Source organism: Sus scrofa, chromosome 2, assembly GCF_054392235.1.
Source record: "Sus scrofa isolate SSC_HxYL_T2T_F1_AM1 chromosome 2, Sscrofa_HxYL_maternal_Yorkshire_Landrace_v2.0, whole genome shotgun sequence".
Lineage (NCBI taxonomy): Eukaryota > Metazoa > Chordata > Mammalia > Artiodactyla > Suidae > Sus > Sus scrofa.
The window spans coordinates 14,647,697-14,664,271 of record NC_139384.1 but is presented as its reverse complement, the minus strand read 5'-3'; the positions used below and the strand labels follow the sequence as shown (position 1 = coordinate 14,664,271).

At 38.2% G+C, this 16,575-nt stretch overlaps 2 protein-coding genes across 2 annotated transcripts; both read left to right on the top strand.

Moving 5' to 3' along the window:
- Positions 1-2,896: 2,896 nt before the first annotated feature.
- On the top strand, positions 2,897-11,773 carry LOC146405143 (olfactory receptor 8U9-like). Its single transcript, XM_085011636.1, has 3 exons — positions 2,897-3,820; positions 5,966-5,982; positions 11,695-11,773. Exons 1-3 carry the CDS (start codon positions 2,897-2,899, stop codon positions 11,771-11,773), a joined length of 1,020 nt encoding a protein of 339 aa, XP_084867762.1.
- Positions 11,774-11,831: 58 nt separating this feature from the next.
- On the top strand, positions 11,832-12,800 carry LOC100737656 (olfactory receptor 8U9). Its single transcript, XM_085011635.1, has one exon. The coding sequence runs from the start codon at positions 11,832-11,834 to the stop codon at positions 12,798-12,800; it is 969 nt and encodes a 322-aa protein (XP_084867761.1).
- The last annotated feature ends 3,775 nt before the right edge of the window (positions 12,801-16,575 follow it).

The following is a 16,575-nucleotide window of genomic DNA, read 5'->3' as shown; positions in this document are numbered from 1 at the left end:
TGAAAACATCTGAGTACATTTTGCAAAGTAAAGGTAAATGGTATTTATTCGGATTTTATATTAGTTTTGTTGAAAGTATCAAGAGCATCTAAGTTTGAAGTGAACAAGGCAACTAAAGGAGTAGGAGTGAAGAGATAATCTAGTCTAGTGGCTTTTTAAATATTAATAAATTGAGCTTCAAAATGTTTGAGTAAGTTTCCCAAGCTCAAGTTGCTAATTAAAGTCAGAACGAGGTCCAAAAGTTAAGGTCAAATGGGCACGATATATTCATATGTTTAGAATTTGTAGAAATTAAATATGTACTTAACTCTAGTTTTTTGCATGTTCTCTTTTTAAAACTTTCTTTGCCTTAAATCTTTCTTAAATGTTAGTTTTGATGATGTTTACCTAGGTAAATCTTCTTGCAACCTTTCCCCTGTCAAAGTATTCTAGTTACAGGGCCTGCTTTAATAAGTGTTTTGGTTTTCAGCAATTAACTCCATCAGATTATTATAACTCACTATTCTGAATCTGCTTAATTGCCACTTTACTCTCTAAGCTTTTTTTTTTTTTTTTTTTTTCTCTTTTGCCCTTTAAGGGCTGCACCCACGGCCTATGGAGATTCCCAGGTTGGGGTCTAATCAGAGCTATTGCAGCTGGCCTTTGCCAGAGCCACAGCCATGACAGATATGAGCCACATCTGCCACCTACACCATAGCTCATGGCAACACCGGATCCTTAACCCACTGAGTGAGACCAGGGATCGAACCTGCAACCTCAAGATTCCTAGTCGGACTCATTTCTGCTGCACCATGATGGGAACTCCACTCTAAGCTTCTTGATGGATGAACTCTAACCTTTATTTGTTGTCACCAAAATTCCAAAATATAGTTGATACAAATAGGAAGTAGATCAAGATGTTTTAATGCATAAAAATAGCAAATTTGGGAGTTCCCCTTGTGGCGCAGAGGAAACGAATCTGGCTAGGAACCATGAGATTGCAGGTTCGATCCCTTGCCTTGCTCAGTGGGGAAAGGATCCGGTGTTGCCATGAGCTGTGGTGTAGGTCACAGACACAGCTTGGATCTGGCATTGCTGTGGCTGTGGCGTAGGTCGGCAGTTATAGCTCCAATTAGACCTCTAGCCTGGGAACCTCCATATGCCGCGGGTACACACCTAAAAGAGATAAAATAAAATAAAAACAGCAAATTTATATGATGACTTACATTGTGTTTATATATATATACACATATATATATGTATACATATATATATATGTATAAAGAAAATAAAAATTCTAGTTTAGAATCTATGAGAAGATTTGGAAAACGTAGGCCCATGGTTGACCAGATTACAATCTATGTCAAAACTATGTTTTCTACATTTGCATGAGCTGGAAATTTTTCTGAGGATTAGAAGGGAGGCTATCGGACAAAGATCACCATTATATTCTTAGATATCGCTTCCAAAGCAAAGAATATATTAGGAATAAGTGAAGGAAATGTTTAAATACATTTATTATGTTATTAATCTTAAATTAGTTAATGCAAAAATAATATTTAAGTCCCCATTATCTAATATTTAGAAAAGACTTTATTCAAAAATTTAAAAAAAAACCAGCAAGGCAGTCAACCAAAAAGTGTCTAATGTCTATCAGAGGAAGAGGTATGGGAATAGAAGGTTGTTATAAATGTGAGAGAAAATATAAATGAAGTATGTCTAAAGTGATTTTAGAACACAAATGTGAAATATATTAACTCAACTTGGCAAATAACTCTTCAAGGAAGAGAGATGATAATTAAATAGGCTTTAAAAAAGAGTTTTCCCTTTAACCATTTTTATCTTGTAAAGAAGTGTACAAAGCTTGGCACGTACAGCAGAAGAGGACATTGTTGACAAAGAGGCCGAAAAAATAAATAAATGAAGTAGGAAGACAAAAAGTATAATTGAAATATAATGTTTCTATGATAAAAGGTAAACAAGTTGAAAGAGACTTATAAAGAGACATACATTTCCACTTCCCTCAGAAAGAATATAAACATTATTCTAAATTACAATGTATCGTAAAATTTTACCAGGATTCATTTCCTTTGATCATGTAACATCATCCCTAAAAGACAAAGATGTTTGTGTAATATTAAAACAAGAAAAATCTGGACGTAATTTAAGTTTCTCACAATAGGACAAATAAGATCTACCATAGTGCCAGCAAAATAATGAGGTGTGGAATTTTGAGTCAGAAACATATGGATTTGAAACCCAACTAACTGTACTCAAACCAATCTTCTGACTTTGTTGGGGGGGGGGTTGGTATTTCTGTTTCAGTTTTCTCTTCTTCATCTGTAGATTGGGCATAACAATATGATTTTTACATAAAGATTTAGTAAAAAAATTGGAGTAAACAAACTCATTGTGCCTTCCAAATGTACTCATTTTTTTCTGTATTGGAGTTAAGATAACTATGAAGAAAATTTGCAATCTAGAGTGATCTTTAAGTAATGCATTTTTCAAGCAAAGCAAAATGCAAAACATTTCTGCCAGCAATGAAACAATGTAGAGTTGGATCATTTTTTTCAATGAAAACAATAGATAAACCTCTTCACAAGTCAGGTTAAAGTTGCAAATAACTTAATGCCCAGAACCTTCCAACAGAAACCCAGGCGATGAACACAGACTCTTCCACAGCTGCATTCTTTGTGTAGACAATGGAATTGGGAGAACAAAAACATGCCTTTCTCATATATATGTATCTCCCTTTTGTCTCTCCACCCGACTCCCAGAATCCCTGTATGTTAACAATCTCGGTATTAGCACCAAATCTCTTTACAAGATATTCACATATAAAAACACCACTTATATAATGGCAACTTGAATTCAGCTCTTTTCTCTACTTCTCACGCAGATTCCTTAAAGAGATATGGCTCAGATCAACTGTGCTCAGATCAACTGCACCCAGGTCCAGGAGTTTATTCTCACGGGCTTCACAGATCAAAGGGAATTGAAGATGCCTCTCTTTGTGATTTTCTTGTCCATCTACCTCTTCACAGTAGGAGGCAATCTAGGTTTAATCCTCGTCATTAGAACAGATGCAAAACTCAACACACCAATGTACTTCTTTCTTAGCAACCTGGCTTTTGTTGATTTCTGTTATGCTTCTGTCATTACACCCAAAATGCTTGGGAATTTCTTGTACAAACAAAACATCATCTCCTTCAACGCATGTGCGGCTCAGTTAGGCTGTTTTCTCACTTTCATGGTGTCAGAGTGTTTACTCCTGGCTTCCATGGCGTATGACCGATATGTGGCCATTTGCAACCCTCTCCTCTACACGGTCTCAATGTCCCCAGGGGTCTGCATTCAGCTGGTGGCAGCCCCCTACAGCTACAGCTTTTCGATGGCACTGTTTCATACCATCCTCACCTTCCGCCTCTCCTACTGTCACTCTAATATCATCAACCATTTCTACTGTGACGACATGCCCCTCCTCAGGCTGACTTGCTCCGACACGCACTCCAAGCAGCTCTCAGTTTTGGCCTGTGCTGGTGTTACTTTCATCTGCTCTGTGCTGGTTGTCTTTGTCTCCTACACGTACATTATCTCTGCCATCCTGAGGATGCGCTCAGCCGAAGGGAGACGCAAAGCCTTCTCCACGTGCGGCTCCCACATGCTGGCAGTCACCATATTCTATGGGACCCTCATCTTCATGTACTTACAGCCAAGCTCCAACCATTCCCTCGACACAGATAAGATGGCCTCGGTCTTCTACACCGTAATCATCCCCATGCTGAATCCATTAATCTACAGCCTTAGGAACAAGGATGTAAAGAATGCCCTGAAAAAAGTCATCATCAATAGAAACCAGGCTTTCGTGTTTATAACATTTAAAAAATAATTTGAATAAACAAAAGAGGATTTTCTTTAATGATCTATTCTTTCCCTTGACTATTAAAACTAATAACGTGCCTTGCTCTTACTTAGTTTCCAATAAAAATTTATTTACTGTAAAATAAAATCATTCTCTGAATTTTTTGTGGTCAAATTTGACTTCAAATTATAATTTATATGCATGAATTACCATAAGGATCTGTGTCCTATCATTTCTCAAATGAAAAAATATATATATTTTAAAAATTCACCATTTCATCTGATAGCTGCATGGCTAGAAACTAAACAAGAGCAGAAAAAAAAGGAGGTACCTTGAACACACAGGTTAAGATTATAAAAATGCTTTAATGATAGATGGTAAAGAGTGCTTTAATATGTTTTCTTGATTAAATGCTTAGAGATAGCTGTGAAGCCATGGTCTTAACCTGGAGCAATTTCCTCCCCCCAGAGTATGTATAGCAATGTCTGGAAATATTATTGATTTGCACCAGGACGAGGTGGTATAAAGGAATACTATCTAGACAGCTGCTGTCTAAACATTGCTATCCAGACAGTTGAGCCTTGGGGTCTGTTAAATTACTTGCAGTGCATGAGGAAGTCCTTCACAAAAAATCATCCAGTCCAAAATGGTAATAGTGCCAAGATTAAGAAAGCCCGCCCTACGAAGTTCCCTTCATGGCTCAGTGGAAACAAATCCAACTAATATCCATGGGGACACGGGTTTGATCCCTGGCCTCACTCAGTGGGTTGAGGATCCGGTGTTGCTGTGAGCTTTGATGTAGACTGCAGATGCGGCTCATATTCTGAATGGCCGTGGTTGTGGTGTAGGCTGGTGGCTGTATCTCCGATTCAGCCCCTAGCTTGGGCTTCCATATGCCTAACTATTGGCCCTAAAAAGACAAACAAAATTAAAGAAAAAAGAAAAGAAAGCCTGTCCTAACAATTATTTACCATAGTCAGCTCCTGGTGTGTTTTCCCTCTTAAGAGTCAGTGTCTGTATCTCTTTGTTGGAGAAGTGCATCAGGCTGCCTGAAGGGGCTATGCCTGCATCCCAGTTAAGCCAGAAGTTACGAGAAATGTACATCCCATAGGGGGCAGTCACTGACCAAGGACTGACATCTGACAGGCGTATAAGGTCCCCCTTGAACAGTGCAAGTTTGAATGGCATGAGTCCACCTTTACATGGATATTTTCCACTAGTATTTACTGCAGTGGTACAAGATCCATGGTTGTTGAATTGGAGGATCTGGAGGAACTACTGTGATCCATGACTAACTATAAATCATAATCAGATTAACCCATACATTTATGGGTTAAGAGTTGCTCAAGGGTCAATTGCACATACCCAAGCTCTTTGGCCACTCGGAGTAATTCCAAAGTTTGATCTACTCTTTCTCCAGAACTATTCCATGGAATCTAACCAAAATTCCTATCATGGGATTTTAATGCTATGCCTTTGCTTGGCTTACTTCCTTAACAGGTTCCACTTCCCATTCAACTCAATAACTATTCTTGGGAACAAATCCTAATAAATCACATTTATACAAATCATTGACTCAGCATCTTCTTCTTGGGGAACCAACTTAAGATGGTATTATCATTTCTATATACTACATTATTTGTGTAATTTTCCAGAAAATAGTGTTATCTTGATAATAAATATATTTTGAAACATTAATTTTTTTTCACATGCATAAACATTTCTCAGTCTACTGAATCCTACTTGAGTACTTCAGCACCTCTTCCTATCATAGAATGGACTCAAGTTTTAAAACAAGATTTGGAAAAGTAAAAGTCTGAAGGATTCTTTAGAATATATAGTCAGATCTAGTTTACTCTTAGCCACAAAAGTCTAGGCTCTTTTTCTTCTGGGAGAAGAAGGACAAATGAATAGATGTGGATGTCAGAGGTATTTTTCTGTGCATATTTGATGTGGACACAGATTGGCTAAGAAAACAAACTGGAAGAGTGCTCTTTAGACTAGGTCACCAAGGATATTGAGTTATAATGGAAAGAGACAACCTTGAAGAGGAAATGACTACTTCATAAGCATTTCAAGGATTAAGTCAAAACTGTTTTGTGTTAAAATATTCATGAATAGATTCTTGGGAGAGTTAGGTATTTAATTCTTTGAAAGACATGTTTTTAGAAAGGTCACAAGGTAATCTTTATCTTTATTCAAAAATAGATTTAAATCCTGGTGTTAATCAACAGCAATAACATTATGAACAATTAAAACAACAACAAATCAATAATAGCAGTTCAAAAATTAGGGAATATTAGGGCTATAATGTCATATTAAATGCAAGGCTGAAGATGTAAGGTTCCTCAAACACCTGGGAATGATGCTGATTGATCTCCAGCTTGACTTGGGATCCCCATGGGATGTAGAATGTAATTTTTCTAATGATCTTACTTGCATCATACTCTAAGTAAGATCCTTTGGGATCGGTCATTGACAAAACCCTGCAGTTTGTTGCTACTCAAACCCGCTTGGAGAAGACATAGGAACTTCTACCCAGGTAGTTTTGAAGGCAGTATTTAAAACTTGGGATAAAAATGTGTATTTATTAAATGAACTAGAATCAACTTGATGTTAGAATAAAACATTTTTGGTGGCATTTTAGAAACAAGGGTAAAGTATTTCTTCTAATTTATTTCATGTATGTGTATATGTCTATTGCATAAAATATATTTTTTATTAGTTTGGAATAAAAAAAAAGATTTGAGATCTCCAAAATCTATTCAACCATTTGGACAAGTCAGGGATTTAATTGATGATATTGTAAACTATGTCAAAGCTCTCCTTCTCATTTTTGCAAAAGCTGGTCATTTTATCCAGAATATCACTATGTCTCTTATTATATTTGTTGTAAGTAAAGAACATTAATTATGAGCAGGGGAAATAAATTGAAGTAAAATTATAAACATTAATCTTTAATTCCTCATTACCAAGCATCTAGAAGGGGCGACATTAGGAAGTAAATGAAAAAGTCATGGCATCTACTCATAAAGTCTACAATCTATCTATGTAATAGTCTACATATATCTATATATATGCAGATGGAAACCATAAATGATATTTAAATTGAGTTATGTATAAAATGTTTCCAGAACACAAAAATGAAAATCAGTGGGTCAAAGAGCATGGGAATTGGAAATTAGGGAAGTTGGCATTTGGGTAGTCAGTCCTTGAAGGATAAAAACGAGTTTTTCCTCCAACTCTTTATTCACCGTTCACCTGGTGGAGATGAACATAGGAAAAAGCACACAGGAACTAAGGAAGCATGTAAAGTCATGTGGGAATTGAGGACCACAGACAGTTATTCCAGTTAGATTATTACGTGTTGACTGCAGCAGAAGAGAAGGGATGTTAGTGGAATTCAAATATAAAATATCATGGATCCGATCATAAAACATCATGTGGAATATATAAGGACCTTCGAGAGAGATGAAATGGTATATGAAAGTTCTCATAGCTGCTAAACAGTGAAGCCTGAGCCAATATCTTGAGACTTGTAAGCCAAATTTCTAATCAAATAGTTGCTTCATTATTTTAAAATGGAATTTATATATTTATGGAACCGTAACTAGGCTTTTAAACACGTTGATGAACTTTACATCTCATGTAACGATTAATATCATCAGAAAGCATCCTCTTCCCACAGGATGTTGTAGAAACATGCATTTATACACGGCTTAAAATTAATTTGATTTTGATATCCATGCTGTATGAAGAACAATTACCTTCTCCTGATATATTCCTTCATCTGTTTCCGGACAGAACAACGTACATCAGGTAGGCTGTATATTTCTGTTGTTAATTTAGTCTTTGCTGAGTTTCTATTTGGGAAGCTAACAACAAAAATAAGACAGTCTTCTCTGTAATTGAAAATACATATTGTATATAAATCTTTATAGTTATCTGCAGCCAAAAGTTAAGGATTTTCTGTGTTTTTCTTATTTGGTAATCTGCCTATTCCAGCATTTTACCCTGACCAATAAGCACTGTCTGTCTTGCTGCCAGTGAATTTTTAAAATGATTGCACTGACTTCTAAGTATAAATATGTTAGTGGAGTAATTTTTTAAATGAATTTAATTTTTTCCATTAAAGCTGGCTTACAGCATTCTGTCAGTTTTCTACTATAATTTTTAACACAATGTTTTCTGTTTTAAAGTCTATTTGTGCCTGTTATGTGGAGACACATAATTTTATTTTAATATTCACAATCCTTTTAGATATAAAATAGTGCCAGTTACAGATTAGGAAACAGGAAGAAACTGAATTTTTGTTTGTTTGTCTTTTAAGGGCCACATTTGTGGCATATGGAGGTTCCCAGGCTAAGGGTCTAATCGGAGCTGTAGCTGCAGGCCTGCGTCACAGCCACAGCAATGCCAGATCTGAGCCACATCTGCGACCTGCACCACAGGTCACAGCAATGCCAAATCCTTAACCCACTGAGTGAGGCCAGGGATCAAACCTTCAATCTCATTGTTCCTAGTCAGATTCATTTCTGCTGCACCACGACGGGAACTCAGAAACTGAATTTTTGACATGCTATGTTTCTGTAACTAGAGAGTGCCAGAACCATTCAAATATAGGTGTCCCAGTTTTATTCAGGGTTCTTTCTACTGTATCTCACTTGGCATCAATCGCAATGAAATGGCACTTTTCAATACTTATCTGTCATTAAAGAAACAACTGTGCGTTACTTTCTTTTCTTATAGATAAAATAGCATAAGTGAATTCAAATGGAAATTTTACATTTACTTTTTAAGAAGGAGATTGCCTCTGTTATTTCTTTTAGTAAATATGCCAAGAAAATTTGAATAATTTCACTAAGAAACACAGTAACTAACACAGGACATTCCCATGATTCAAATTCTAGTCTCATATTTTTTTAACGCTGCATCATACTATCTTTTAATATAAAAGGTCATTATCATTCTGATGAAATAAAGGCTTTTAATGCGGCACTAGTAGAAAAGAATCAGAATGCATGGGGTGACTATTATGTGAGTTAACTGACAATGGAAAGAAAGCTTGTTTGTATACAGTTAAGACGGAAACTTCAGTCTAATTTAGTGAGTATTCTCCGAGGACCTCCTGAACGTTTAGTGCGTTGCTAGAAGTTCTGGAGAGAGAAAAGGAAAGGATAAGTCTTTCTCCAAAGACGATTAAGTTCCCTATGGTTGTGACTCAATAGTGGCAGATGCTCAATTAGCAAGCAGATATCTCGATGTATGTATATATGCATATGTACATACACACACATATATACATTTACACACACCTATGTACACACGTTCCTTATAAGAAGAATGCAGAATAAAATGTTTGGTGCTGGTATTAAGTACAAGAAAAAAGTGACACTTTATATCAGAAAAGGAATACAAGAAATTTTTTTGAGAACAGCAGAGCAATTGCAGTTTAGGAAATGCAAACCGTAGCAAGCTGTGGATGAGTCCACGAGGGTTTAGGGTAGGCTATATTTAAGGAGGGTATATGAACAAGGGAGAGTTCAGTTAGAGTCTGTTAAAATCAAAAACAATGAGCCCTGAAAATGCCCTGAGCCAGACAAAGTCAGTTTAGTTACACAAGCAAAGGTCAGTTTAGCCCATTTTGTGAGCCCAGTCCTACCTGGGTCATTTTGAGTCTATGCTTCTAGAAACCATAAGCAAAATTTCCCAAGGAGTTCCTGCTGTGGCACATGGGTTAAGAACCTGACTGAAGTGGCTTGGGTTGCTGTGGAGGCCTGGGCTTGATCCCTGGCCCAGTACATTGGTTTGAAGGATCTTGAATTGCTGTAGCTGCTGTGTAGGTTACAGATGCAGCTCTGATTCTATCCTGGGCCCACCAGGAACTTCCATATGTCACGGGGTATGTTCATAAGCATTAAAAAATAAATAAATAAAAACTTCCGGAAGTTGATATGAGGCAACTTTTGGTTAATTCCCTATCCTTTAAGAAAATGCCAATAAACCAGTCAGTGTGAAGAGTAAACAGTCATTATTTTCTCACTACATAAGCTGCTTTGTAACAATACACCCCAAACCTCATTCCTTGTTTTGGCTTGATATCACAAAGCCCAGAAATGGTCCCCTTGATATGTGCATAATAAACGTTACCAGTTACTATTGATTAGTTTTGCTCAGGCTGTTTCTGAACTTTTGCAAGTCCAAGTAGCAAATTTATAGGCTCAGCGATGGGGAGAGATTCTTGTATAAGTTTCAGTATTCTGGAAATCAGACATTTACAGGAAATCGGTCTCTCACTACTTAGTTCTTTTTTTTTTTTTTTTTTTTTTTTTTGCTTTTTATGGCCTCACGTGAACACAGCATATGGAGGTTCCCAGGCTAGGGCTAGGGGTCCAGTAGGAACTGCAGCCGCCTGCCTATGCCACAGCCACAGCAACATCAGATCTGAGCCATGTCTGTGACCTACACCACAGCTCACGGCAACATTGGATTCTTAATCCACTGAGTGAGGTCAGGTATGGAACCCACAACCTCATGGTTCCTAGTCAGATTCATTTCTGCTGCACCACTACGGGAACTCCAATCTTATCAGTTCTTAAGTTTTGTTTTCCTGAGGGCATATGTGGGCATATATCTTCCAGTTCCTTTTTATATTGAATTTCTTTCACAAAGATAATACAAGCAAAAAATTAAAATTAATATAAAATAATCCAAATCTATATATTTTATATATTTTAAATAATGCTAAAGTAGTAGGAACCATGTAAATAATACAAATCTATTAGAAAGCATAGAACACTTTTATTTTAACTAAGTAAAATATTTTTAAAATTTGCAGATATTCATTGAATTAGACTAGGTAAGATGATACTGTACATAGAAAGATGTCTGTGAAATACCATATCACTAAATGTTTGCTTGGAGGTGTTCCCACTGTGGCTCAGGGGTAAGGAACCCTACTAGTATCCATTAGGATGCAGATTTTTACCCTGGCCTTGTTCAGTGGGTTAAGGATACAGCCTTGCCTTGAGCTATGGTGTAGGTGGCAGGTGTGGCTTGGATCTTGAGTTGCTGCAGCTATGGTGTAGGCTGGCAACTGCAGCTCAGATTTGACCCCTAGCCTGGGAACTTCCACATGCCACAAATGTGGCCTTAATAAGCCAAAGCAAAAACAAAAACAAAGAAAACAAAACACTTGGAGAAATTTAGGCATGTGCCAACAGAATAAAATTGGGAGTATTGGGAACTTAATAGTGGGTGGATTCCTGCCTCAGAAAATCACAAGTTTAAATTGCAGCTGTACTACAGACTGGCTGCCCAACCTTACTATGAGTGCTTTACCTTTCAGGCATCTTTTCCCCATCTGTAAAATGGGTATATAAGAAAACAAGTAAATAGATAAACTCTAAGTCCTGTTACAGTGTCTTTCAAAGTGTTACCCATTTTCAGAATTTGTATTACTAACACAATTGTGAAGATTATATAGGAATCTATGGTGGCATCTTTGCAATAAGTAATGAATATAGAATAGGCAAACATAGCATTCTCCCTCTGTTAACTTGCAGCGATGGGGACTCTTATCATACAGGCAAGGCTGTCAGAGTGATGTCACTGCAGAAGAGTCACTTTTTTCTGTTATTAATATTAGCATTTTTTCAATCGAAGCAACAAAGTTTTAAAAAAGCAATGTTAAATTTTAAATAATACGATACATAAGCACTTTGAACAAAGAGTCATCGTGGACTGAATCCGGTCCGACAGCTGTTACTTTTATAAATAGAATGTATTTGGGGGAGAGAAATATGTCTTTCCCATTAAACATCTCTGTTTACTCTTTATCTCATCCCCAGACTCCAAGTATGCAATAGTTTTAATGTTAGTACTTTCATGCTAACAGTAAAAATGGCTTTAGAAGATATTAACATCTAAATTCAATTTAATTAAGCTGGATTTATTTTTTTTCTTCATCCAGACATACTGAGGACACATGACCCAGATAAACTGCACCCAGGTAACTGCATTTATTCTTGTGGGTCTCACAGATCGTCAGGAATTAAAGATGCCGCTATTTGTGGTTTTCTTGTCCGTCTACCTCTTCACTGTTGTAGGCAACTTGGGTCTGATCCTCGTCATTAGAACAGACCCAAGACTCAACACACCAATGTACTTCTTTCTTAGCAACCTGGCTTTTGTTGATTTCTGTTATGCTTCTGTCATTACACCCAAAATGCTTGGGAGTTTCTTGTACAAACAAAACATCATCTCCTTCAATGCATGTGCGGCTCAGTTAGGCTGTTTCCTGGCCTTCATGACAGCTGAGTGTTTGCTCCTGGCTTCCATGGCATATGACCGATACGTGGCCATTTGCAACCCTCTCCTCTACATGGTGGTAATGTCCCCGGGAATCTGCATTCAGCTGGTGGCAGCCCCCTACAGCTACAGCTTCCTGGTTGCTCTATTTCATACCATCCTCACCTTCCGCCTCTCCTACTGTCACTCTAATATCATCAACCATTTCTACTGTGACGACATGCCCCTCCTCAGGCTGACTTGCTCCGACACGCACTCCAAGCAGCTCTGGATCTTTGCCTGTGCAGGTGTCATGTTCATTTCTTCCCTTCTGGTTGTCTTTGTCTCCTACACGTACATTATCTCTGCCATCCTGAGGATGCGCTCAGCCGAAGGGAGACGCAAAGCCTTCTCCACGTGCGGCTCCCACATGCTGGCAGTCACCATATTCTATGGGACCCTCATCTTCATGTACTTACAGCCAAGCTCCAACCATTCCCTCGACACAGATAAGATGGCCTCGGTCTTCTACACCGTAATCATCCCCATGCTGAATCCATTAATCTATAGTCTTAGGAACAAGGAGGTGAAAGATGCCCTGAAAAAAGTCATCATCAATAGAAACCAGGCTTTTATATTCATGAAATTAAGAAGGCAACTTGAATAAATAAAAATGGATCTTCTTCATGACCTGACTTTTTCCCTCTTGAAAAACTATTAGAGCTGAATAAAATAAAAAAGGGGATAAGACTTATTCTACTTCATTTGGGTTGTTAAGAGACAGGCCATTTGAGCAGGTGACACTTGGGGTTGGAACCCACTGAGGTCAGGAGCCAACTGTGGAAAGAATGTACCTGTGAGGGGTAATGAGGAAGGTCTGGCCGGTGTCTGGAGCATCGTATGCGAGGGGGGAAACCGTTTAAGAGGGGGACAGAGGGTCAGGCAGATGCAGGCTGCAGAGTCCTAGGGGCACTGGCAGGGAGTTTGGGTTTTATTCATAGGGTAATGGGAACCTGGTAATGGGAGCAGTAGTTCAATGACTTGAAGATGTTGGGTTGACATCTGTCACTCTCCACCCTGTCTCTGCTGGTTGTAAGTGGCTATGGCCACTCGAGGCATCACATCTACATACAAGGCAGATTCTGCTTACTTCACACCAGTCAGAATGGCTCTTAGCTGCAAGGGAGGTTGGAAAAGAGAGGCAGGTATAGGAATGAGATTCTCTGCCCTGGGAGTGGAGGCAGGAAGGAGCACTGGGGCTTGAGTCAGGGTGAGGGTAATAAGACGGCCAGGCCTGCCACACTGGTGCTTCTCCACCATGCACAGAGGATACTCCAGGCTGAGCCTGAGGTGCTGCATCTCAGAAGACCTCTCTAGAGTCTCAGATGCTGCTGGTAGGCCACCTACACTTCTAGGAGCATGACTGAACACTACTGGAGAGTTCTAAGTAAGAGAGTGGTTACCTGATTTTTATGGTTTCATGGAGGATGCAGTGTAGGCTACCAGAGGGGACACTGGGAGGCTAGTTAAGAAGCTAAAAATCATGGTCACTTGAGTTAATGTAGTGGCAGGAGAGATGATGCTGGTGGGTGTTTAAATTTTTTAATTCAGAAAATTGTGGTAATAGGTACACAACAAATTAAAAAGAAACTGTCAGAATGCCTATTCTTTTCTTTCTTTCTTTCTTGTCTTTTTAAAGCCACACCAATGGCATATGGAGGCTAGTGGTTGAATCAGAGCTGTAGCTGCCAGCCTACACCACAGCCACATCAATGCTGGATCCAAGCTGTGTCGGCAACCTACACCATAGCTCATAGCAACACCAGATCCTCAACCCAGTGAGAGAGGCCAGGGATTTAACCTGTGTTTTCAGTCAGGTTCTTACCTCTGAGCCATGCCAGGAACTTCAGAATGCCTATTATTAATGCGTGATTTCTATATTATCTGTTCATTGTATGATAAAATTTTCCAAAGAGTTTCCCTTAGAATGAGATTTTAGATATAAAGGTAACCATAAGAATTTTTGCTGATTCTCTTATTTTTCCAATGAAAGACTATTAAAATAATTCTCTGGTCCTTAAGAATACAAATTTTCCTATTTCTCAAATGATGAATTTCATAACAAGCCATTGTCTGAATATAAAACTAGTTACAGGACAAATCTGGCCTCTCCATTGTTCCAAAATCCTCAATTCTGGATTCTCCAGCTGCATTAACAATATCCCATGTGAAAAGCATAGATTCACAATACAAACATTTTTTCTCCCTAATTTTCTAGTTTCTTGGGAAAAAAATGACAATATAAAACAGTTCAACGAGTTCCTTTGTGGCTCAGGGGGTTAAAGACCTGGCATTGTCATTGCTGTGGCTCGAGTCACTGCTACGGCGCTGGGTCAGTCACTTGCCCAGGAATGTCCACATGCCAATATTGCAGCCAAAAAATGAAAAAACTAATAATAAAACTGTTCCATATTTACACATTTAACAAATTGTCTTTATTAAAGAGAATAGTACTATGGCCGCACTTTACCTATGCCACTAATCTAACATGGCCTGAAATCTGGTCTGGCCTCAAAAGACTAATGCTTAAATGAACTGTTTTTTTTTTTTTTTTTTTAAGCCTATGAGATCTCATTATGCTTTTTCCAATTATCTAAATAATAAGAATAATAATGTAATTTAAGGATAGACTCCCAGGAGAAGCATACATTGTAAATAAATATATTCTAAACAATTGAAACCAAAGATCATTTTGCCAGTAGCAAGGATCACATGTAGTTATATTGGGCAAATTTGGGGTAAGTTGTTCATTATTGGTTAAGGAACAGCTTGTAACACAATGAACTCATTAGGCAATGTAGCCCAGGGAAAAGAACATAGGTGTTATAATCAAAGGATAGCATTTTACTGTGTGGGATCTCTCACCAGTTTCCTTAGCGATCAAATAAGGACAATGTTACCAAATTTTAAGTATTAAACAACATACAAAAGGGTGATAATAAATGACAGACCCTTGCATATCATCTATTTTCCTTCTATGAGCTAGCAACCTGAGTTCTAGTCCCAACTCTACTAATAAACTTGACAGAGCAGTTAATGTATGAGGATTACCATACAAACAGACAACTAATACAGTTAAGTAGCTAGGGAGAGGGATAGATATAGACTATAGGTATACATATAGAATTTCAAACAAATGTAGTGATAATTTGACACTTTTCAATTACCTAGAAAATAATCTTGACTTTGCAGTTCATGCAAATATATTCTACATTCTGTCTCCTTTAACAATCATCTAGGAGTTCCCACTGTGGCTCAGTGAGTTAAGAACCCAACATAGTGTCCCCTGGCCTTGCTCAGTGGGTTAAGGATTCAGTATTTCCACAAGGCAAGCTGTGGTATAGGTCACGGATGCAGCTCAGATTGGACTCCTAGCCCAGGAACGTCCATGTGCTGCAGGTACAGTGATAAAGAAAAGAAAAATCATTCAGACTACTGAGCATGTTGGAATTTTTACCTGGAACAAATCCCTTCTAAATCAAAAGGATAGAAATCTGAGAATGGCCCATTAAACCAGTGAGGATTATTCTTCCAATACGGTCACCATAAATAAGCATGAATGAAGTCCTTTGTCCACAGAGTGGGAGATTATCCAGAATGGATATTATGGAGATAAAAATATGATATACTTCTATGCATAATTCATGGCCAAAGGCGATAATTTGGAAGTGACTGAGTTCATCCTCTTGAAACTTCAAGCTTCAAGCCCTTCTTTTGGGGATATTTTTAGTGATCTACTTATTAATGTCGTAGATAATACTGGATTAATTATGTTAATTTGTATCAGTTCTAGCTCCACACAGCCATATATTTTTTCCTTAGCCACCTAATTTGTTGATTTTTGCTGCACCTCCTCTGTTACTCTTAACACACTAGTTAACTTCCTCCAAGAAACTAAAAGAATACCTTTACCTGCTTGTGACACTCAGTTGTGTTGGCTTATCCTGTTTGTTCTTTGTGACATGTATATGCTCCCAGTCATGGGATGTGATAGGCATGTGCACATTAGTAACCCTTTATTTTATTTCATTGTCATGAACGAACAATGGTCAGTATTTAAATGGTAGTTAAGGAGTTCCTGTTGTGGCTCAGCAGTAAGAAACCTGACTAGCATCCATGAGGACGCGGTTTCAATCCCTGGCCTCTCTCAGTGGGTTAAGGATCTGACGTTACACTGAACTGTGGTGTAGGTCGCAGATGGGGCTCAGATCCTGCATTGCTGTGGCTGTAGTGTAAGCTTGCAGCTACAGCTCCGATTTCACTCCTAGCCTGGGAACTCCCGTATGCCAAGGGTGTGGCCCTAAAAAGACACACATACACACAAACGGTGGTTCGTACATACATGTATGGATTTTCTATTTCCAATTGAATATTGGCATGAG